Source organism: Wyeomyia smithii, chromosome 2, assembly GCF_029784165.1.
Source record: "Wyeomyia smithii strain HCP4-BCI-WySm-NY-G18 chromosome 2, ASM2978416v1, whole genome shotgun sequence".
Lineage (NCBI taxonomy): Eukaryota > Metazoa > Arthropoda > Insecta > Diptera > Culicidae > Wyeomyia > Wyeomyia smithii.
In genome coordinates, this window is record NC_073695.1 from 268,866,127 (window position 1) to 268,888,795 (window position 22,669).

At 32.5% G+C, this 22,669-nt stretch overlaps 1 protein-coding gene across 9 annotated transcripts in view; it reads left to right on the plus strand.

The window, feature by feature from the left end:
- Positions 1-22,669, plus strand: part of LOC129725137 (protein kinase C, brain isozyme) — a 187,610-nt gene that overhangs the window by 137,919 nt on the left and 27,022 nt on the right. For 2 of the 9 annotated variants that reach the window (XM_055680611.1, XM_055680612.1), the window contains one exon: positions 5-113. The exons of the other annotated variants lie outside the window; for them this stretch is intronic. In XM_055680611.1, the coding sequence (XP_055536586.1) occupies positions 5-113 (109 nt within the window). The remainder of the gene's footprint in view (positions 1-4; positions 114-22,669) is intronic. 9 annotated transcript variants of the gene reach the window in all.

Here is a 22,669-nt window from a genome sequence, read left to right on the forward strand (position 1 = left end):
GTAGGCACAAAACCCGCATAAATGGCAAGGATATACTTTTATTACACCAACCTTTTGCGATCACTGCGGTTCGATGTTGCACGGGATCGCGCATCAGGGTTTAAAATGTCAAGGTACTCTTCTCCACTCTCTACCTTTGCCTTTGTTTCATCTATTTTCTTTCTTTTTCTTTCGACCACACGCGTATCCTTTCCATCTATCAGCCCATCGAAAACTGTCATTCCCGCCAGTCATATGTCCATCTTTCATTTAAGTCGGTTTCGATCTGTTTTTTTTTTCTTTTTTAATCCAGAAGAAAACTTCCGCAACCTTTCTTCAACCAGCTTTCTGCTTCAATCTTTTGTTTCCTCCTTCAAGCAAAAAATTTAATTTCTAATAAAAAACCACCACAAGAACCTTTTGGCTGGCGCTCCTTCTTCCACCACAATAGTTTCGAATGAAAACGGCTAGAAGCCGCTGTGCAACCTCTTGTTCCTTCCGGTTCTGACGTTCAAGTTCTTGACGTGTATACAGCTTAATTAGACTGCCCGGCTTCACCGATTAGATTAGATAGACAGACACACACACACTCACTCTCACACACGCAGTAGGAAACTAGTGTAATCACACTAACCGCACCGACACCAGCAGCTAGTGGTGCGCTAAAGGAGCTTCAGTGCTTGCACAAACCCAATAGCAACAGCAATAACTTGCACCTTGTTTTCCTGTCCTGAACTAGGTTATGGTCATCGCAGCGACCCGAATAGAGCACGAGCTTGCAAACAAATGGAAACTGTACATAGCCAACTAAGAATGTGACATGTAGTGACTTAGCATGGCACAAAGAAATGCGCACACCCAGCAGACTGTCGAAAACTGATCGTAATTTGTGAGCATGTATTCAGCCATGTTTTTTTTTCTTCCTGATTTCGCTTCCGGAAGCCATTTTCCTAATTAGAAAGCGTTCCGTTTGCGTCGCATTTCGCACACACTACGACGAGAGCTACTTGGAGATTTGCGTGAAATGCCACTCCAATCAGGCAATTGCTTATCAACCGCAGTATATTGCTTTCAGAATGGGTGGTTTTCTTTTGTGAAAAATGGATGCTTCTTTCGTTAAGCAACACCGCTAGACAAATCATGCCAGGGTTGGTGTGAGGAACAAGGGGGAGGGGTGGCAAGAAAATAAAACAGCACTCGATTTAGCGAGGAATAGAGAGCCGACAAAGCATTTTGTGAATGGAAAGCGATTGTGTTTTTGATTGCAAAGAACGTGTGCGTCGTCCTAACCTAAATATTTCGATTCACACCATATCGGGGAGCACAGTGGGATTAATGGGTAAGAAAGAAGGTCAAAATCTTTTGCGACGTGGAATAGCAATAATCACATGAACATTTCGATTCTCATGAAATTTCATTGACTATCGTGACATAATAATTCAGAGGTTTTAATTGAGAGCACTGAAATATTATGATCATTAGGGTGGTACAAGAAAATCGATGTTGAACCGACTTACTGACAAATTGTTTATAGGCTGCAAAGACGTGATGTATAAAAAATTGCATTTTTAAGCTAAAAAAACTCTTGCCCTTCTTGCAATTCTGTCACTATTTATCGAAAGAAGTAAAAAATTAGTCTTAAGCCTTATCTGCACTATTTTCCCAATCTTATATATTTTTCACTGTATGGTAGTAAAGCTTGGTACCATTTTATCAGTCTTCTTTGCAATTTCATTTTTTATGGTTTATTTTGTTACGTAAATTTCTTCCTTGTTGTGTTGTGTTAGTTTTTTGCTGGTTTTGCGTAAGATTTTTTTAACTGCTGTCAATATTTGTTTCAATTCTCTTTGCGCCAATATTGGCCATACTAGTAATAAAAAGAAAAACTGCCTAAAAGTTTGGGTATCACAGTTCTATATATTTTACCAGAAATCAAATGTTAAAGTTTTCAATTCAAACTTACAACATTTCTTGACATTTTTTATGTTTATGTAGGTATTTACTAATTTGATCACTATTAGAAAACAACACTCTCCACACAATTTAGTATTAAGATAATCGGCAAGCCATTTTTGATAAACAGTGAATTTATTTAAAGTTATCTATTTGACTTACTTAATGCACAAATCCCTTAAAGTATGTAAAATAAAAAAATAAACACTGACTTCTTCTCTATAAAAAATCGATCTAAGAATAATTTTGAAGAGGGATACACAAAAAAATCTATGAGAAATTTGGTTTTGTCCACCTATCAGTATAATTTTAATCTTTCGCAATGTGGCCAATTCAGGAACAATTTTTAGACTCAAAAGTAATTTTATAAAAGGGTGTATGTGTTTTAGAATACGCTTTTTTAACGTATTGTAACTCAGAAACCCTTACTTGCATAGAGAAACTGTCTAGAAACGTGTTGTAGGGAATTAACAATCATTTGTGAAAAAAAAATTTTTTTTGACCACAATTTTTAATTAAACACTTGATTTAGATTTTTTTTAAATTTTTTTTGCATGAAAACTTGAAGAAACGTTAGACGAATTGAAAAATGATACAACAGGATTCTAATAAATATTTCAATTTATGAAGCTCTTGCCGTCTGACTTTATAGACCGCATCCGCTTTCGTTATATTTATAAGCTAGGTCTGAAAAATTCGAATTTTTAATGAAAATACCCCTTTTTTAAATCATTTGTGATTTTCTAGCAATAAGCATAGATTCATAGAAGATGATATTTTGGCTGCAAAGATTGAAAACGGATGCAAAATGCTGCTGCTCTTGAATATAATAATAGTGAATATTCCCAACACAGTAAACCGCACACACTTGTGCGTGGCCCCAACAGCCTTCTTATGAGCAATTACACGAAAAAATGTCACGGGTTAAATGTTTTTTTTTTATTTTGTCAGTTTTGACTTGACTGAACCTTTGCACAGATATTTTTATGGTAAAAATATGTCATTCCGTGCTATTGTTCTTCTTTTAAGAAGCTAGGTATTGACGATTACAAATATCTGTTGGTGAAGGCTCAGTTTAAAAGCATACATTATAAATAGAATTTTTAATTTTATTTTTAAGAAAAAATTTTCTGCTGCCAATTCAGGCCAAATTTTTCTACTTTACAAATTGATTTTTTCAGATTCTAAAGGTGTTGTTACATTGAACACAATTTTTCGAATTACGCGGATTTTTGAAAAAACGCGGGTTCGAAACTAAAAACAGCTAAGTGTTTATTGAGTATAAGACTTCGTTAAGAAAATCTACCTCCCTCTGAAGGATCTCCGGACCTTCAAAGAGGACAAATTTAAATACTTTTTTGGTGGTTTACTTTACACGGATCGTTGTTTTAACGCAATTTTTTACGCGGTTTTTTTACAAAGATTTTAGAATTACCGCAGTTTTTTTTTAGGAAGTATGAAAATCCAAGAATGATTGTTATTTTTACATGTACGAAGATATCTCTTTGACTGCAAAAAAAATTGAAAACGGGTGCAAAATCGCTGCTCTTAAATATAATGATGGTGAATATTCTCAGCACTGCAAACCACACACATTTGTGGGTGGCTCCAACAGCCTTTCTATTCGAAATTCTACAAAAAATGTTCAAACCATACAAGATTGTGCTATTGGTTGTCTTTTAACTAGGGATGGGAAACCTATAGATAATTATCGATAGTATCGATAGTTGTCGGCTATCGATGGAATCGGTAAACTTTCAGCGTTATCGATAGTTATTGATATTTGCCTCGTATTGGCATTCTCTTTATAATTGTTAGAAAATTGAAAGATAATCATTTTCGCTCACTCTAACTTGTACGAACAACGACGAGATTTAGCATAAGTGAGAATTATGTATGTGAATAAACTTTTAAATATTGCTCCTGTCCACAACGGAAGCAACACTTTGTTGTTTTTCTTTATATGGTTCTAGCTGTCAAACTATCGATAATTATCGCTAGTTATCGATAGTATTAGACATGACAAATGAAAAAAAAAAATGCAAGAACTTCTGAAGTGACCTAGTTTAGGTTGTAGGTCTTGTTGAGTGTAACTATCGCTCATACTAGAAATTTTCCAAACACCCCCAAAATCTGAAGTTAGGGTACGGTTTTGGGACCTCAGCGCATATATTTTTTTTAACTTAGTCATTTTTCAACCGAATTTCAATATTAAAGCAGTTCTAGAAAGGAGACAAATAGAGCTTTCAAAATTTATACAGGTTTGTACTAATATCAATTAAAAATGTTGAGTTTTTTGAGTTTGAATTTAATTTTTTAAACTATTTCACGCAATTTTTCAACTTAATTTGAAATTTGCCGTTTGTTTTCGTAAGAAATATACCACAAGCACACTAGAATTTTGAAAGTATATTCATTTCCGATACAAATGAAAGTAGTTTTGTTTAAATCGGTTGATATTTGGCTAAGTTATATATTTTTTAAGAGAACCAGAGTTTTTGACTTCTATCGCACAAATATTTCACGGTGCTACAAATGATGAAAAAAGCAAGAACTACTGATGTGACTTAGTGTGGGTTGTATCTCCAGTCAAGTGTTACTTGCGCGTTTACCTGAAGTTTTTCAAATACCCCAAAAATTATAAGTTATGGTCAAAACCCAGTTCTTGGCCTTAGTACACATTTTTATGTTTGATTCGGTTATTTTTCAACCGATTTTTTATATTTTAGCTGTTTTGGAAAGGTAAAAAATAAAACTCGAAAAATATTAAAATGTCTAGAGAGTTGACCTATATGCAGGCTTCTTCCGTTCTCTTGATTTTTGCCCAAATTTCATTTTCTACCTGCCAAACCCCTTGGAGAACTAGACTTTTTCTCACACAGAGTGAGTAATTATCCACATTTAGGCGTAGAGTATTTCAGTCGCAGAGTTCCTTTTCTCTCTTTATCATCACGTGCTAGGGATAAACATTAGGTTCACATTTAAGCCACATCCTAAACGTTTTCGAAATAAATATTATAGGAAGATTCACTACTCACCATGGGTGCGTATTCTGCAAAAAGTTCGATTTTATACTGTTTTTGCCGCACCCCAGTGCGATGAGAACGGTAACGCAATGCTCAGTTGGTCGCCGAGCAATTTATTTCATTTTTCTTGCGTGCGCGGATGAGCAATTTACTAGAGTTCACTGGATTTTTGCTCTGTCGAATTAGGAGCGTTTTTTCGTCAGAGAAGCTATTACTCTGCGCTCTCTCTACATCAGATGGTGTGAGGCATATTGAATGTAAGCTCACAGTTGTTAAGAGGGAAGAAAACTTTAAAATAGGTGTTGTTAATGAAAATCTGTTATAATTTGGCTGAGAAATGATTTGATGAAATCTACCTATTCTATCTATCTATTGATATTTACAAATAATTTCAGAGCCAAAACAGTTTATTAGATCGGTGTGATGTCTTCGGCAAAGTTGTAGATAATAATTATGTCTTTCCAAAAAATATACACAAATTTATACAGTCCAAAAATTTTTTTGTTGAAAAAAACGTTAGAATATTGAACATTAATTGTCTTAAAAAATATGAAAAATAAAGCTTTTCTTTTGTTTTCCCAAAAAAAAAATTAATAATTTTTTTTTTATTTTCTGAGGTTTAGTTAAATATAACCGGGTCTCTTGCAGCGTGTAGCTCTTGTAGAAATAAAAAATAGATTCAGAAAAAGTGACTAGTTTGAGATGTCCAATTTATAATTATATTCTTGAGTTTTTTTCTTAAAAAATTATTTTTGTCTCGCAGTGTATTTTTTTTTTTGGAAATGACAAAATTACTCTCTATAACGTTGCATAAAACGTTATACCAGTCGAACCAAACTTCCTGGTTTTATTTTTTTTTCTTTTTTTCTGGAAATTTTCAACTTTTTCGTTTTTTATTTCTCCATGATCTTTTGGGCTTTCATGAAAAAAAAAAATTAAATATTTGAAAAATGGGCGTTTTTAGATAATTTATTATCAGTTTATGTTTTTAACTCCTTTTCTTAAAAAAAGAAAACATTTTAGAGTGTATGTTTTTTTTTCGGAAAAACAAGATTATTATCTACAACTTTGCCGAAGATGTTGCACCGATCAAACAAACAGTTCTGGCTTTAAAAATATTTGTGATCATCAAAGCCCTTTCATGTACCTTTTTGGAAAAAAAGCAGTAGCACAAAATGACATCTTTTGTTTAAAGAAACATCTATTCAAGATTTCAACCAAATCAATCGGTCTCAAAACAGGAAGTTAAACAATCTTGTGTTCTATTGAAATAAACCACACATGTTTGTGCGTGGCCCCAACATTATTTTGATTATCTGTTAGTCTAAACCGTTACAAAATGTAACTAAGAAAATTGTGCTGAGCAGAGAATTTGCTGAAGGCCTCATACCAGTCAAACCAAACGTTCTGGTTTTAATTTTTTTCACTTTTTTTCTGAAAATTTTTAATTTTTTCGTTTCTTATTTTTTCATGAACAGAACGGTTTTTATAAAAAGAAATAGATTTCGAAAAAAAAATTTTCTTGAAAACAAAACATTTATAGAGAGTAAGTTTTTTTTTTAAACTAACAACAAAATTTTCTATCTACAATTTTGCCGAAGACCGATTACACCGATCAAACCGTCGTGGCTCTAAAAATATTTGTAATTATCAATACCTTTTCGACATAGCATTTCAACTTATCGTTCCCAAAAATGAGTGGTGATTCAAAAAAAAAAAAAAACAGTAACTAAGAATGGCATTTTTTTCCATTTCGTGCTACTCTGGCTGTTGGTTCAAATCGGTCTCAAAACAGAAGGTTAAGCACCCTTGTGTTTTAACAGCATTTCTAATATCTGATGGTTTAAACCGGTAAATAGCAATAAGATAATCATGCTGAATAGAGATAGACGGAAAGAAACTATATGTATAATCGCATCACACATCAACTTGAATCCTGATCCAACGTATCGTTCCCTACTAACAAACTCCCCTACTCTCTTTCTGTGACCTTTGTGGAGAGGCAGCGGTTGATACTGTCCCCGAACAGCAAAGCTCACGCAGCGAGTCTGGATGAAGATATTTTTCTCTAAGTCTAAGTTATCCTTAAGTGAAATTACACAAATTGCCCGCTTCACTTAAAATTTAGTCATGTCAAAGAACTAAATTCGTTCGTATAGTGATTTTGCGGTATAACGGAGCTCTAACATGAAATGCGTTCGGTTGAGCGTCCCGACTACTCACAGGCCGTAGATATAGTGAGTCGCTATACTCTACGCGAGAAGAGACACTCTTTCAGTCATATAAATAACTAGCAACGTGCTGGGAGCGGGACACAATAGTAGAGGGTGATACGATATTATTCTTAGGGAGAATTACCTTCCCTGTAATTTATTTGACGAAGCCCTGTTTCTAGAGAGTATTTCCATACAATTAAGGATTTCTAAGCCATACTGCTTAAAATAAATTGTATGCTAAAATATCTACGTCCTTTCAGAAAATTTACTATTTACTGATTCAAACAAACTCCAAGGTCTGTAAAAAATACTTACTTTGCTAAGCCAAATGCGTGTGCAAAGTTTCATTCAAATCAAAAGTGGTGGATTAAATTTTTCCGTATTTTCAGATCATTCGGCATGGATTTCCCCAAATGTAGCAATGTTATGGCAGAAATAGCAACTCAATAATGTTGTTTTATTTAGAAAAAAAGTATATGCAAAATAATAGTTTTTCTCACTCAAATTCATTTATAATGCATAAAATAATGAAAACCATTCGCAGTTGGCAATTCTTGATATTTCAATCGAGTTGAATCCCTGATATTTGCTATAAAACATTGAATAATTTGCAGTAGTATGCGTTGGAAATTATAATCTTTTTCATAGTTTACCTTATTTTATGAACACATTTTGCAAGAAATTTTCTGAGCATTTAATGGTTGTCTTAAGTTTGAAATCGGTGTTTGCGAACAGAATCAAAAATTTGTTTTTTTTTTACAAAATCTCACTATCATTTATTATTATTTCTTTTCATGACTAAGTGCTGTTTGAGAATTTTGTCGGAGACATAAATTAATTTCTTCATGAATAAATGTCATCTGTCTTTCGTTGGCTAACTCGCATACAAAAATAAAAACAACGATAATTTTAACATCGTGAAAGATTTCTGACCGTTTTTTCTGTAGGATTAATCCCACTGCAGTGGGTGCACAGTGCACTGTGCCTCCGCGGTGTTCTGCTAGTGATTTATTGTCGGTAAAGTTTTCTCATTTTCGCCTACAATCGGTGAAATAATTTAAATTATGCGACGGTAGCTATACCGTGTTGGTAGCAAACAAAAGCAGTCGGAAACACATTCGCGGGTAGGCCTTCTGATGGCAAATGCACTCTACATGCATGGTGAGAGAGAGAGAGAGGGATGAGAAGGGGCACAATTACTCGCCCCTCGGGTGCTGTCGTTATCGTCGTTTCCATCAATTAAAAAACCTGTCGAGCTACCAATCGAGCGAGATTACGAGTTTCGGCTTGTAATTGGGATCGGTTTTGTGTGTTGTTGTTTTTTGTTCTAGTTGTTGTTGTTGTTCTTGTGCACCATTATTACTGGAGTTGTTGTTGTTGTCATGGCAATTTCATGGCTCAATAAACCGGTGTCAACAATCAGCTGGTCGCATTGCCAACCGTCGACCTCCGCGTGATGGTGGTTTTCGACGATTAATATCTCAGCACTCTTTGATGTTAATGTTCGTTCAGTTTTTTTTTCGTCTTCTCATGAATTCTTTCTTTCGCGGTAAATTGCTTTCATATGTTCAATTTTTTCGTTTGTCATGGTTTCATGGCTTGCAGCCTTGCTGCATGGTATGTCCAGTTGATAGCGATTTTTATGATTCGATTATTTTTTTTTCTCGCATGCCTTGGTGATGTTTCCTATTATTGTTTATTTAATTTTGAGCGTAGCGATAAGTGACAGCAACACGTTGACAAGTTTAATTTATTTTTCAAAGTAGTTTTATAGCAATATAAATATTATGGATAAAAAATGTTCACATTCTAATGAAATGTTGTTCGCATGCAGAAACATTTAATAAAATCTAATTAAAAAACGCACTGGTTTCGCGTGTGGAGTGCAGAAATCGTACTCCACTCAAAGAACTGCAACAGGCAAGTATAAAGTTTGGTCCCCCCCACACACCGCCAAGACGAGTTGACGAGATTCGACCGATTTGAATAAACTAACTTTGGCCGCAGTTAAGTTAGTGTTCGCCGCATCCGAATGAGCAAGTTCTCCATTCCAAGTGCGCCTCGAGATGTAGTTCGTTACGAAGCCTTTCATTTGCCACGACCGACGAGGATGGCATACTTTCGCAGAACTTTTGATATCATTCATTACTGTCAAGTACACGGCAAAATAATTTGGCGTGACGAGCTGTGGAGTAGGCAGTAGGCGCCAAGTGGGTGTCTTTCCCGTGACGGAGTTTGTTGGATTGTTCCTGTTATTTAAAGTTGGAAGCTGTTTCGACAGGTTTCTCTTTTGTGTTGAAGGAGGAAATTTATTTTTAATACTATTCAAAAATATTCATAACGGAAACCTTGAAATAAAAGTTAGAGGAAAGATGACGATATCATGTAGGGGAAAGATTGACTACATTCCTCACCAAATGCCAATTCGATGATTGTGTTTGAATATTCAGCTGATTTTAGATTATACAAAAGTTATACAAATTTTATCATTAGACGTTCTATCAAGATTAAATTTTTAAAGTAATTCAAAAAATTATCGAAAATCAACGACAATCAAATATTTTGAAGGTTGTGAAAAAGTTTGTACGAGTGAACCTGTTAAAAATAAGGAGTAGGAATTTAAAAAAAAATTGTTGGAAATTATTTTTAAAAATTTTTTAAAGTTTCTTCAATGGTTTCCAAGTAGTTTTTATATCTGCGATATCTGAGCAAATTTTGACTACAAATTGAAAACTGATATTGATGTTCATTATGATTTCTATCTGACGTTGACATAAAAAAAAAAATTGTCCTCATTTTTGTCCCGGGTGTTGATGGCATGTAAAATCGTGTAATAAAATTTTGATGTTTTCTTTTGGACGAACTTGAAACAAACGTTTTATGATTTCTTTAAATCCATGAATATATTTTGGTTGTTTTTTTATTATTTTACAATAATTTTTGATTGACGTTTGGTGATGATTCTGGAAGAATTCTTTTTGACGTAGGACTACGTTTTTGTTTTCTACACTAGATTACATTTTGTAAAATTGAAAATAAAACTGGCAAATGTTGCGTCAGATTTCAAACGATTATAGCAAGCGAATGACTTGATACATCTTAGTCATTTATGTGTCGGTGGATAGTTGAAATGTGTGTCAATTGTGTGATATAATGTTTATCATTGTTGCTTTACTGCTTAATGGTGAAAAAAGGTGGAAAGTTCCAAGGTCAAGTTTTCCCATACATTTTCCTCGCTAATGCCTTGCTTCCTGAGCACGGATAACAATAACATGGACGGAATAAATTCCACTGCCTACATAATTTGACTCAACAAAGTGTTTTGTTCCGTTTCTCTTTCTCGAAACTGCGAGGCCATGCCTTCATGACAAAAATCTACGCTCAACTCGATACAAAAGACTGCGTGTAGAAAATTCAGCTTCATTCTAGTTTGTCACACAATAGCGAGTGGAGTATAGCTGTTAGAGGTACGCGACATTAGTAAACGGGAGTTGCATACGAGTGGATACGAGAGAGCAAATTTTATAAGGCGGGACCAAGCAAAATACTCACTGCTACCGGTGGTGCGATCTAAGCATTCTGTAATACACATTTCTAGCTAAACATCATGGGATCGGTTCTTTTCAGAACTATAAATGCTTTAGGATAAGAGTTATGAGAATTTTCACAACCACTACTAGTGTGAAATATTCATGTATTTCTCAATAATCATTCTTACATTCGCTTCGAAAGAGCACAAACTTTCTTCTAATACTTGTAAAAAATACCTATATAGTATCAAAGGTGTTTTGTTTCGTTTCTCTTTCTCGAAACTGCGTGGCTACGCCTTCAATGCAAATATCTACGCTCAATTCGATACAGAAGACTGCGTGTAGAAAAATCAACTTCATTATTTCTCTTAACACGATAGCAACTGGAGCCATTATTCCTGTGTGAGATACACGGTGTATAACAGGCGTAGTGAAATATGTTAAACGAGAGTTAAAATGAATGTTTATATTGGTCCTACGTCACCTTTTCATACAACCCCTAGGGCTGTATACCTTGTAGTATTGGATTGAAGGTTTATAACACGATTTTTTAATTTCAGATGTTTGTTGTAATGATATTTTCTACTATTTCAATATGTTTAATCGTTACTCTTTATTTGCTCAATAGTTTTGTGATTGTTATGCTTTATTTTTCTCTTAAAACATTGATTGCACAGTCCAACAAAAAATTTCTTTTTCTTCTGCTTCGACTTTTTTGTATGATTTTTGCCAAAACTTTTTACGTTCGATTTGATACCCATATTTATTTAAGACTGGTATGAAAATGCTATTATATGGACGAATTCATAGAATTTTAATATTTGGCTTCAAGACAAAATGGCGTCGAAAAAACATTGAAAACATCGATTACTCGAGGAAAATTAATTTTTCAACAAAATACATAAAAAAACGTACATAGAAGCAAAAGCTAAATAAATTGTTGCACTGTGTTTTGTTTGATTGTTAATTCAAGAGCTTTGAGGATTATTGTTTTATTGTTTTTATTATGTTTTTCAACGATGTTTAACGATTACTGATTATACTCTGATGATAAAATGAAGATGCTTTGATATATTGAAAAAAAAAATCTTTTTTTTACGAAATAGTTTACCATTATTTTTGTTGACAATTTTGTTAATTTTCTTTTCTTATGGCTGCTTGATGGCCTGTTTTAAAATTTCTTTTAATATTTTAAAAATTTCTTTATGATTTCCTCACATGTTTGCTTAATGATCTTTTCATATTTTGATCGTATTTGGATGAAAAAAAAACAAAAGAACAATTCAGCAGAAATTGATAAGGAAACGATTTTTTCACCGATGATTTTTAGTTTAATTTTTTAAGATGTTGATAGTATACAGAATTATATAGGGTATCGAACGTCTTCGTCGGTGGTTTTCTTCGGCTCCTTTTTGCATGAGATTGTTGCAGAAAAACTGCCAAAGAAAACCACTGACGAAGACGTTCGATACCCTATATCATGATATTTTATTGGATTTTTCAAAATCTGTCGATGAAACTTTTCATACCCAAACTATTTTGTCATGATTTTTGGTTCATAATTATGATAACTTATTTCATTGTTTTACAAAGTGGTTAAACAACAACCTTTTATGTAATTTGTACTCAAAATCATTCTCAAATTATTGCTAGATTATTCGATTTTTATTTATTGAAAATAATACCGTAAACATCAAAGAAACTTTCCAAAAAATGTTTGAATTATAAGAAATTGTTAAATTATCGAGAAGAATGTATAAGACGCAGAAAACATTCTAATTTTAAATGTATAATTAAAGAGTTATTGATAAATTTTCATTGATTCGTCAATTGGAAAACACTGGTCAACACAGGTTTTTTTTCCTAAAGCTCAGACTGGAAAAAATCGAAACATTTTGGCGTAAAACGGTTTTTGGAAAAGTTGTTTTTTGAGTAATTCCTTATTTCTTGTTGATCTATTTCTCTTGAATTTGTTATTTGTGAAAGCTTCATAGATAGAGCTTTCATTGAAGTATAAAAAAATTGGCGCCTTCTTGTATCTCGCCGCCGCCATCTTGGATATTATCAGAAAAACGTGTTTTTGAGCAAGTTCGCAACCACCGGTTTTTTATACCACCAGAAATTTTTTTAAATACATTCAAAAAATTAGGTAAGCATCGAAATAATCTTGCCATTCGAATTACTTTTGCTCTACGCGTATGCCAGCGCAGTTGGCAAAATAAATTAATCATCACTACATTTGATTTCCAGCTAATTCTTATCGACGAAATTTGTACGTTTGCTACCTATAGAAATTCAGCTATTTGAATGAAGTCCATTCAGGAATAACAGTGCGTGGGTGCACTTACTGCTCTTTAACTACACCCAACACAAACGGGGAAGATTTTATCAATTTAGAGCAACAATTCATTACTCTTTGTGTCTTATGACCGCGCATATATATATATATATATATATATATATATATATATATATATATATATATATATATATATATATATATATATATATATATATATATATATATATATATATATACATATATATATATATATATATATATATATATATATATATATATATATATATATATATATATATATATATATATATATATATATATATATATATATATATATATATATATATATATATATTTGACGATTACACGTTTGTGTGTGTTTTGAAGGAGAACATACAACCTAGAGTCGCGATGCATGTGTTGGCCAGACTTCACTCGCTGCATTTGTATTGACGCAACGCAGGTTCATTTCTGTCCCCTCTATTCAAACAAATGCAAAATTTCACCAGTCAATCTCAAATGTCTAATTAAAAACACCACTGCTTTGTTCCCCACTATTGACTTGGAAATGAAAGGTGACCAGAGTTGCCGGAGATTCGAATATGAGATTTTTAGAATCGATCAGAGATTTTTATCATCGAACAGGCCTAAAAGCGTTTCCATGAAACGATGAGTATGTGTTTTCAATATAGCTTGCATTTGCTAATTAATGCTTGTGTTTTCATTTTCAATCGTAGTTTTAAAATCGTGGCGGGATTTGAGGACGCACATGAAATCTTTGAAGTCATCAACCGTTGCTTACTGTACGATGTAGAAAGAGAAAAGATATCTAGCAGCTCTTGTCATATTTTTTCTCTACTCCGTATGCGTACGACAATCAAACTAATACACGCTCACTGAATTAATTGGAGATGGAAGGAAGTAAAAACATGTGGCAGAGTTCTTTGTTATTGCCTATAAAATAACATGTGAAAATTTTGCGTGTGATTGTAACGACCATTATCAGATGAATAGTCGCACTCTGCGAAAATTATGACAGTATGTATTGTTACTTGACTGTAGAAGAGTTTTATTGCTTTTCAAGTAACACATTTGTTGCCAAAAGGAGAATTTTTCGTTATTGCTTCTTGAGTAACAAGGGAAAATTTTGCGTGTATGTCATATTAATTGATAATTTTTCGATTGCTCTGATATTTAGTTTTTTCATGATGTTAACAGTGTGCTGATATTTCTCAAAGATTCTTTGATATATTTTTGAAGATTCTTCTCACAAGATGATTTGATTATTTAGTGATAACACAGTGCAACAAAAATTGACTTTTTTTCTGCCTTGGCTTCTATATATATTTTTTTGTGTATTTTTATGCAAACTAAATTTCCCCAAGTTTTAACATATTTCAACTTAAGGGGCAACAATGGCGCCATTTTGAATTTTTGAGAAACCGGTAATTTTTGATGTTTTTTCGACGCCATTTTGTTTAAAGACCAGATATCAAAATTCTAAGAGTTTGTCCACATATTAGCATCTTTTTACCCATCTTTTGAAAAAAACAGATCTTAAATCGGACGAAAACTGAACTCAAAACGGTGATTCTACGAAACCGGGTTTGGCATAGTTTTAGTATATTCCACAAAGCAAAATAATATCGATTATTTCTGAGCATTAATGGTAATTTGCTAATATCAAAAAGTGGTAGTCAAGTTATACCTTTTTTTTATCAAAAAAGGTGTCTGATCTACGTAAAATGTCAGCAGATAAACCTATTTTTGTGTTGTAGGGGAATTGGGGCAAAATCGACATTTTGCTGACATTTTACGTCCGATGCAAGATCTGTTTTTTTTTTCAAAATATTGGTAAAAAGATGCTAATATGTGGAAAAACTCTTAGAATTTTGATATTTGGTCTCAAAACAAAATGGCGTCGAAAAAACCGCAAAAATTTCCAGTTTCTCAAAAATTTAAAATGGCGCCATTGTTGCCCCTTAAGTTGAAATATGTTCAAACTCTGGGAAATTTATTTTCGCATCAAACTTCATCAAAAAATCATACATAGAAGTCAAGGCAAAAAAATTGTTGCACTGTGTAATTTCTGAAGAATCAATTGATTGATTTTGTATGCTCTGTTATTTTTGTAATTATAATATTTTATTACTATTTTGCGATTTTTATATTATTTCTTAATGAGATCATTCTAGGAATTCTTTCTCTTATTTTGCTATTTGTTATGTTATTTTCAATTGAAAAATACCTTATATTATTCTGATAGTTTTGATGACGAATCTTTTGTGATCTTTTATTGGGTTCTCAAAATGTGTTGATGAAACTTTCATGTATAAACTGTTTCGTAATAATTGATAACTTTGATAACTTGTTTCATTATCTTACAAAGTTATTAAACAATAACCTATTATGTAATTTCTACGATCCTGAAACCATTCTCAAATTATCGCTAGATTATCCGACTCTTAATTGTTCAAAATGTTTGCGGTATTAAACATCAAAAAACCTTTCCGAAAAATGTTTAAATCATGAGAAATCGTTAAATTATTGAAAAGAAGAAGAATGTTTAATTTCTAATGTATAGGTTAGGAGTTATTGATCAATTGTCATTGTTTCATCTACTGGATAACGCTGGTCAACCGAAGTCTTACCCTAGAGCTCAAACTGGATAAATTCGACAGATTGAAGCTTACACTGGTCAACACAGGTGTGGCCCCAAAGCTCAAACTAGAAAATAATGAAAGATTATAGGTTTTTAGCCATTCCTGTGAATTTTGGTGCCCCTAGTCCCCAACATTTTTTCAGAGACTTAAATGAGTTTTCTCGTAAACATAACGTTGAAACGACGAACCGGGCGGGCAATTACTATGCGAACTCTAACGTAAGTTGATGCGTATGGTAATGGCTAGGGGCGCCAAAACTCACGGGAATAGTTAAAAAACTACTTATAATTTTCAATTTTTTTTCCAATCTGAACTTTAGGGCAAGCTTTTTTTTTATTTTGCCCTGAAAAGATTATAGCTCTATAGTTATTCTTGTGAATATTGGTGCCCCTAGTTTGGTTAGAAGTGCATCAAAAGGCTGCAGAGTAATAAATCTCCGGGTTCGCCGCTTCTTCGTCTACAGCTTACGGGAACTCATTCAAGTCTCCGGAAAAGCTATCTTTGCTAGGGGCACCAACATGTTTTTTGGTGATTTATTAATAATTTTTATTTGTGATTTAGTTTTTTGAGTAGAGTTTAAAAAAATCTAGGATTTAAATTTTGCTATTTTCTAATTTTTAATAGTAATCCATCCTGACTAAAGAATTTAATACATGTCTCTAACTAGGTTTTCATTATGTCACCAGCGATATTTTATAACAATTTAATTGATGACTATTAATGCTATTTCGATGGGGATGGCGAGCATTTTTTTTTGTAAGATCCATTATTTTGATCTTTTGTGGTAATGGCGAGCATATAGATTCTTCGGTTTTTAATAATTTTTTTTTCATTGAATTTGCGATTATTTTGTGTTTTGTAAGTTTCGTATCATTTTGCGATGAAAAATTCTTTTAAGAACTCTCAGATATTTTTTGTTTTTACTGCGTTGATTATTTTGTAATGATTTTTGAGAAATGTTTTTTTATTTTTTTTTAATAATAGGCCAAGGGCGAACCAGCCAAAACCTGAAAGCCTCTCTAATAATAATAAAAAAAAATGTCAAAAATTCGTTGATAATTTTGTAATGATTTTTGAGAAAAGTTTTGATTTTTTTAAAATAATAGGCCAAAAGCTGAAAGCCTCTCTAATAAAGAAAAAAAAAGTCATTTCTTTTATTTTCAATTCATCAATATTTACTCTTTGGTAAATTCTTGATCTTACTGAGTAATTGTTTTGTGAGTCCTGGAGGATTCATTTTTTAAAGTTTTTATTGATTCTTCTATAATTCTTGAAGATTAGTTTTCCCTTTTTATGAAAATAACTTACGTTTTGAAATCTGTTGATAAAACTTCACAGTTTGAAATTGTTTTGTCATTTTTTTGTTGATAATCTAGATAAATTGTTTTAATTTTTTTCAATCGAAAAAGGCTGTTCAACCTTTTCCTGTTTTCTTCTAGTGATGTGTCGTAAATTCCCTCATTATTGTTTTATGACCATCCCCGCATTACACTGGTCAACACAGGTGCACTCCGAAGCTCAAACCGGAAAGCAACCATTCCTGTGAATTTTGGTGTCCCTAGCCATTACCGTTTTTTTTTTCAGAGACCTAAATAAGTTTCCTCGTAAACAAAACGCTAAAACGACGAATCCGGCGAGCAATTTCTATACGACAGTCTCACATAAGCTGACGCGTTTTGGTTTTGGCTAGGGGCACTAAAATTCATAGGAATGGTTGAATAGTTGAATAGAAGGCTGTCTCAAAAAAAAAAAAAATCGATGTTGAAAAAGTCAAGGTGCTCAATCCTAAATTGAAAGATAATGTTATTTATAGCATTTTTGTAGAACATTTCGACTTTCTAAAAAATTGTTTTCAGGTTGCCCTAAGGTGATTCATGAAAAAAATACTTTAAGCTACAAAACCACTCTTTTGCACTTTTCCCAATTCTGTTCGATTCACACATTTTTCCATATGTTTTTTTTTTGTTTTGTGGTGTTGTTTTTAAATATTTTGCATGGTTTAGTTCAGCATCGCATTCAGTTATTTGACTCACAGAGCTCATTGAACATATTATAAAAATTATTTTTCCATATTCAGATAAAACCCTGCAAAACACGAATACAAATTTTTTTCGATCAGAAACTGAAATTTTTAGTGCAAAGCGGGATTCATGACGAAAATTTACATACGATCTTTTTCTCTTATATCTTATCGGAGGGCTGAAGTATTTTCATATGCGATGGAAAACTAAGCATGTTCACAAAAAAAATCACTAAAGCTCAATATCTCCATTGTACAGTGCCATTTTTCTGCGATTGATTGAATAGTGATTCAAATGTTATTTATAGCACATATTTATATTATGTAGAAATAATCCTTCATTTTATTCCGGTTTGCGATTTTGGAATGCACTTTTTTACATTTTGTCGACCAGTGTTATCATAACTTTTTCTGATTCTCAGATTGATTCCTTGATCGTTTTGATAGTATTCGGATAGAAAACCCTTAGAGCATCATTAAAAAGCATTTTTTAGGAATATTCATATATTGAAAAAGAGAAAAAATACTACCGAATAGTTAAAAACAAGATGGAATCATCGTGAAGTGTTACGAGAATTTTTCAAAAACTTCATTAAAATATCTATTGGAGAACTATCCAAAAATCATCATTGATATTATCACTGTTATTCAAAATTTCCCTGTGACAATTTTTGGTCAAACTATAATTTTATTTTTATTTGAAAATTGTTTTAATTTGTTTTGACAGTGATAAAACCAATTGATTATATATATATATTTTTTTAATATAATTTTGACATGATTGTTTGTTCGGTTATTTATTATTGATTCGAGTATGTCATTGCAAAGTTTTTCACATATTTTTTTTCGGGGGGCTTGTAGCCTCAAGGCTTTAGAGACTTTGCTAGTGAATTGTTATGAGTTCGAATCCTAGTGGAATCAAATCGTTCGGAACTTTTAAGCATGGGTTTATTCTAAGGTTCCCTACCATCCCCCGCTTTGTGAGTTATAAGCGTAGAATTATAAAAATCCATCACTTACCATAATGACAAATCTACTCTTTCTTTCCGTAACAGCACAGGACAGATATGCAACTTCGAACAAAACTCTGCAGCAAATCGGTGCCCAAGCTTTCGCATTCATTTTTTGCTGTTCCATCCTACATTAATTTTACAGTGCATCGTTCGAACAGATCGCTCCAATAGTTTGAACATGCCTAAAAAAATTATTTATCTTTGCTTCAATGACCAGGTAAAAAGGTGATTTTGAATAGTTGATCTATCAAAATCATGTTAACACACTTAGTTTCTTTTACCGAACACAGCAATCTTTTTAACGAGTTCTAAACAGCTGAGCCATCAGCAATATGTTCAGTAATTCATTTGCTTGACGAGTGTTCGGTAATTTTTCATTCTCGCTGAAACGCTGAAGATAGTAAAAATTTACAAGTAAAAATTTACAAAGTGTTCATCAAAAATTGCTACATAAGTCGGTATTTACAATGCTGACTATTCGTCACGAATTACCGAGCGTTTTGTAAATTTACAAAGCTGACGATTCGTCAAAAATTACCGAGCGTTCTGTAAACGTACAGCGAAAAGAGAAAAATAAATACGACCATTGTGAAAGCTGCTATTATAACCGTTGAATAATTTTATAAAGGTATTTCGGATTGTTTGGATCGATTATACTGGTGTTCCCAGCACATTCAAGTAAAAACTTGATACGTTTAATGTTATGATGGATATAGGCTTTTTATTGCAGGCTTCTAGTAAATTGCTCTCCTGTGGTGGAAAAATTTCCATATGCTGACTGAAATGATTTGCATTATCTCAATCGTAATAAGGGTTATTCGTGTTGAAAGAGATTTTGAAGACTGTTCGCACCTACGTGAACCCTCATATGTAATTGTCAAAATGTGCGTGATGACAAAAGCAAAAATATTTCCTTCCTTCTTTTTCGCATACAAAAACCAAACAAGTATCAGCAACACCGTCAACGCGAATAGATAGAATCTTGGGTGAAATCATTGTTGCGGATGTGCCATGATATGAAACATTCAACTAAAATACACAAATACGTACATATTTGATAAATAACAACTTACTGAATAGATCGTGTACTTCCACGTCGTTTTCTTGTAGATTTGAAAGTACGAAATCCATTTTAATTTTTTTTTTGAAAATCACACGCGAAACACTTCAAAAACTCAACTTCGAAACTCTTTGAATATTTGCAAAATGACGGACTTTTGATGTTTCGTTTTGACAGATGCAGAAAAATTACCGAACAGTATAGTAAAAAACAACAAGAGTTCAGTTAAACAATTAAAGAGTTTTCAGCAACACCTGGGAAGATGCTGACAGATCGTCAAATATTTACTGAACTTTATGAAAGTGCAGAACATACTTTAGTTTACGGAAAAGGTCAGTAATGTTTTTGGCTGAGCTCGTCAAGTGCCCTTTGCATAACGGTAATTCGGTAAAAACTTCAACCGACATCAGTTATTTTTGAGAAAATTACAAAATGATCAGTATTTTTTCAAATTTACTGAACATGACCGTAATAAAAATTACTGAACAATTAAAACGAGAATAAGTGTGAAGACTGGACCGCATTCAAGAGAACTTTAAAGCGGAAATTCAGTAACAATTCACAATCAACGTCAATAGAACAAATTCAACTAAAAATCTATCAACCATTTTAACATTGTTTAACAAATTTTCTTGGATTGTACATCTCGCGACTGTTGAAACTATTTTAACCTGTTAGTTGATTTACTTGAATATCTTCGTTGGACTTGAAAACCGAATTTTTCAACCAACGACAATATTTTTTTCTCGTACCATTTTTTATACCTAACATTGCAAGTGATGCATATCAGACGCGCTATACACAGCACTGATTACGACATTAGGTACAATGTAGAAAAATGATTGTCGTTAGTCAAGATATTCAGTTTTCAACTTGGGCAACAATGAAATTCATTAAAAATATATCTACATAAAAACCGTTGCACGTATGCGGGTGGTACTGTACGATTATCATGAAAAGGTACCCTCTCTATACCAGTACCGGGGAGAACAAAGAATTCTCTCGGCGAAAAGCGGCGAGAGCTCACACAGTCTTTTTATTGAATGAATGGAATATAAGCGTAATAAAATTTCGAGTGTAAAATGCATGCTCTCCACCGCTAGATGTCGATACTTAAAATAAAGAGATTTTGCCTCATTTTTGGTTCTTCAGTTGAACAGATGTGGTAACAGTCATTAAAGATGCGGAGGAAAATTTGGTCTCTGGCAACAGCGATTGTAACACTTCCTTCGCTCCATCCCTGACCGATCGTAAGAACGTAGCCGGCGCAGTTATCGATCTATGGGAAGCGGAAGCTTTTGAGTTGTTGTACATCAACGATGGTATATTAATCCCAAATTAGCCATCTTACGGTGGTTCTTTGTGCAATTTCACTAGTTCAGATTCCATTACGGAGAAGCAACGATTCGTGCTCGTTCAAGTTAAATCCTTTTTTTTTGTTGATGGGAGGAAGTAAGCTTAAAATTTTGTTAACATTAGTGATAAATATCTATTTAACTGAATTTCTTGAAATGCATGGAAGTTCTTCTTTTAGACTTTTTATGACTATCAGTGATTCATCGGTTCCATTATCAAGGAATTTTCTATCAAAAAACCTCAAAGATTCTTTGATACATTTTTTTCAAAATTCATTTTCGATTTTACGACGATTGACTGTGTGATGATTTTGAAAAAACTCTGTTTGGATTTAAACTTTTCTTTGATATTTTGCAATCGTTCTTCCATGGTTGCTGAATAAATTGGATATTTTCCTTTTATATATTCAATTTTTATTTTATTTTAAATAAATTACGTTGAGAGATTGTTTGGCGAGTTCTTACGACTTCATTTTTATCGAAATAAATTTCTATTTTCAACAACGGCTTTTACCCGTTAACATCCAAGTTCATTAAACAGACAATGTGTGCAGCAGGGGAAGCGAAAAATAATCGAACAGGAAATATGATACAGATTTGAAAAAATATACCGTATATTTTTCCAAATATGTATCATATTTCCAGTGAGCTTATTTTTCATTTTTATAGTTTTTAAAAATTTCGGGGATTTGTTTACATTTGATTGAAAAATTTCTAATGTTTTATTGATAATGAGATGAAAAATCTTTGAGGAAATTTCACAGAATTTTTGATTATTTTCTAAATTACTTTATTGTGGTGTCGTATTTCACATAATTTTCAGTCAATAATTTTGTTTATTTTTTCAATTTCTCAATGATGTTTGAACCATTCCTCTGTGATTTCTTTATGATAATTTTCAAGCCATCGAAAAGTTTCTCTGATTTGTTTTGATTTATAATTGACTCTCCGATAATTCTTAAAGCGTTTGAATATTATTTTTGATTATTTAATACTTATTTTTATTTTTAAAAAATATACAGTAAAATCCTTTAGTTTTTTTTATCACTATTTAAGGATTCAGATGTAAAGAAGCTAAACTAAGAAATTCTTAAATTATAAGGGGACGACAAATTTATTTGGAATCGTTAAAATTGTGTGAGGTTCTATAATGAATTATATAAGAATCATCGATCATGTCTGTCAAGATTCAAGAATCATTACAATTTAATTAAATGTTATCAAAGATTTATGCAAAAGTTATCAAATATCACCAATGTTGCAACAATTTTAAAATGAAACTATTACACTGGGGTCTTTTTCACGCGGATTATTTTTAGGCTATTTTTTTATACGCGACTTTTTTACGCGAATTTTTACAATAACGCGGATTATTTTTACGCGGTTTTTTGAAATAACGCGGATTATTTTCACGCGGTTTGGAAGATTATTTTTACGCGGTATTACATAAGTATTACATAAGTAAATCCAATAAAGTTAAAATCAATCGTACGGCTCATGACAATAAGGTATTTTGTTTTATTAATCTAAATAATGCATATTTTGAATTTAT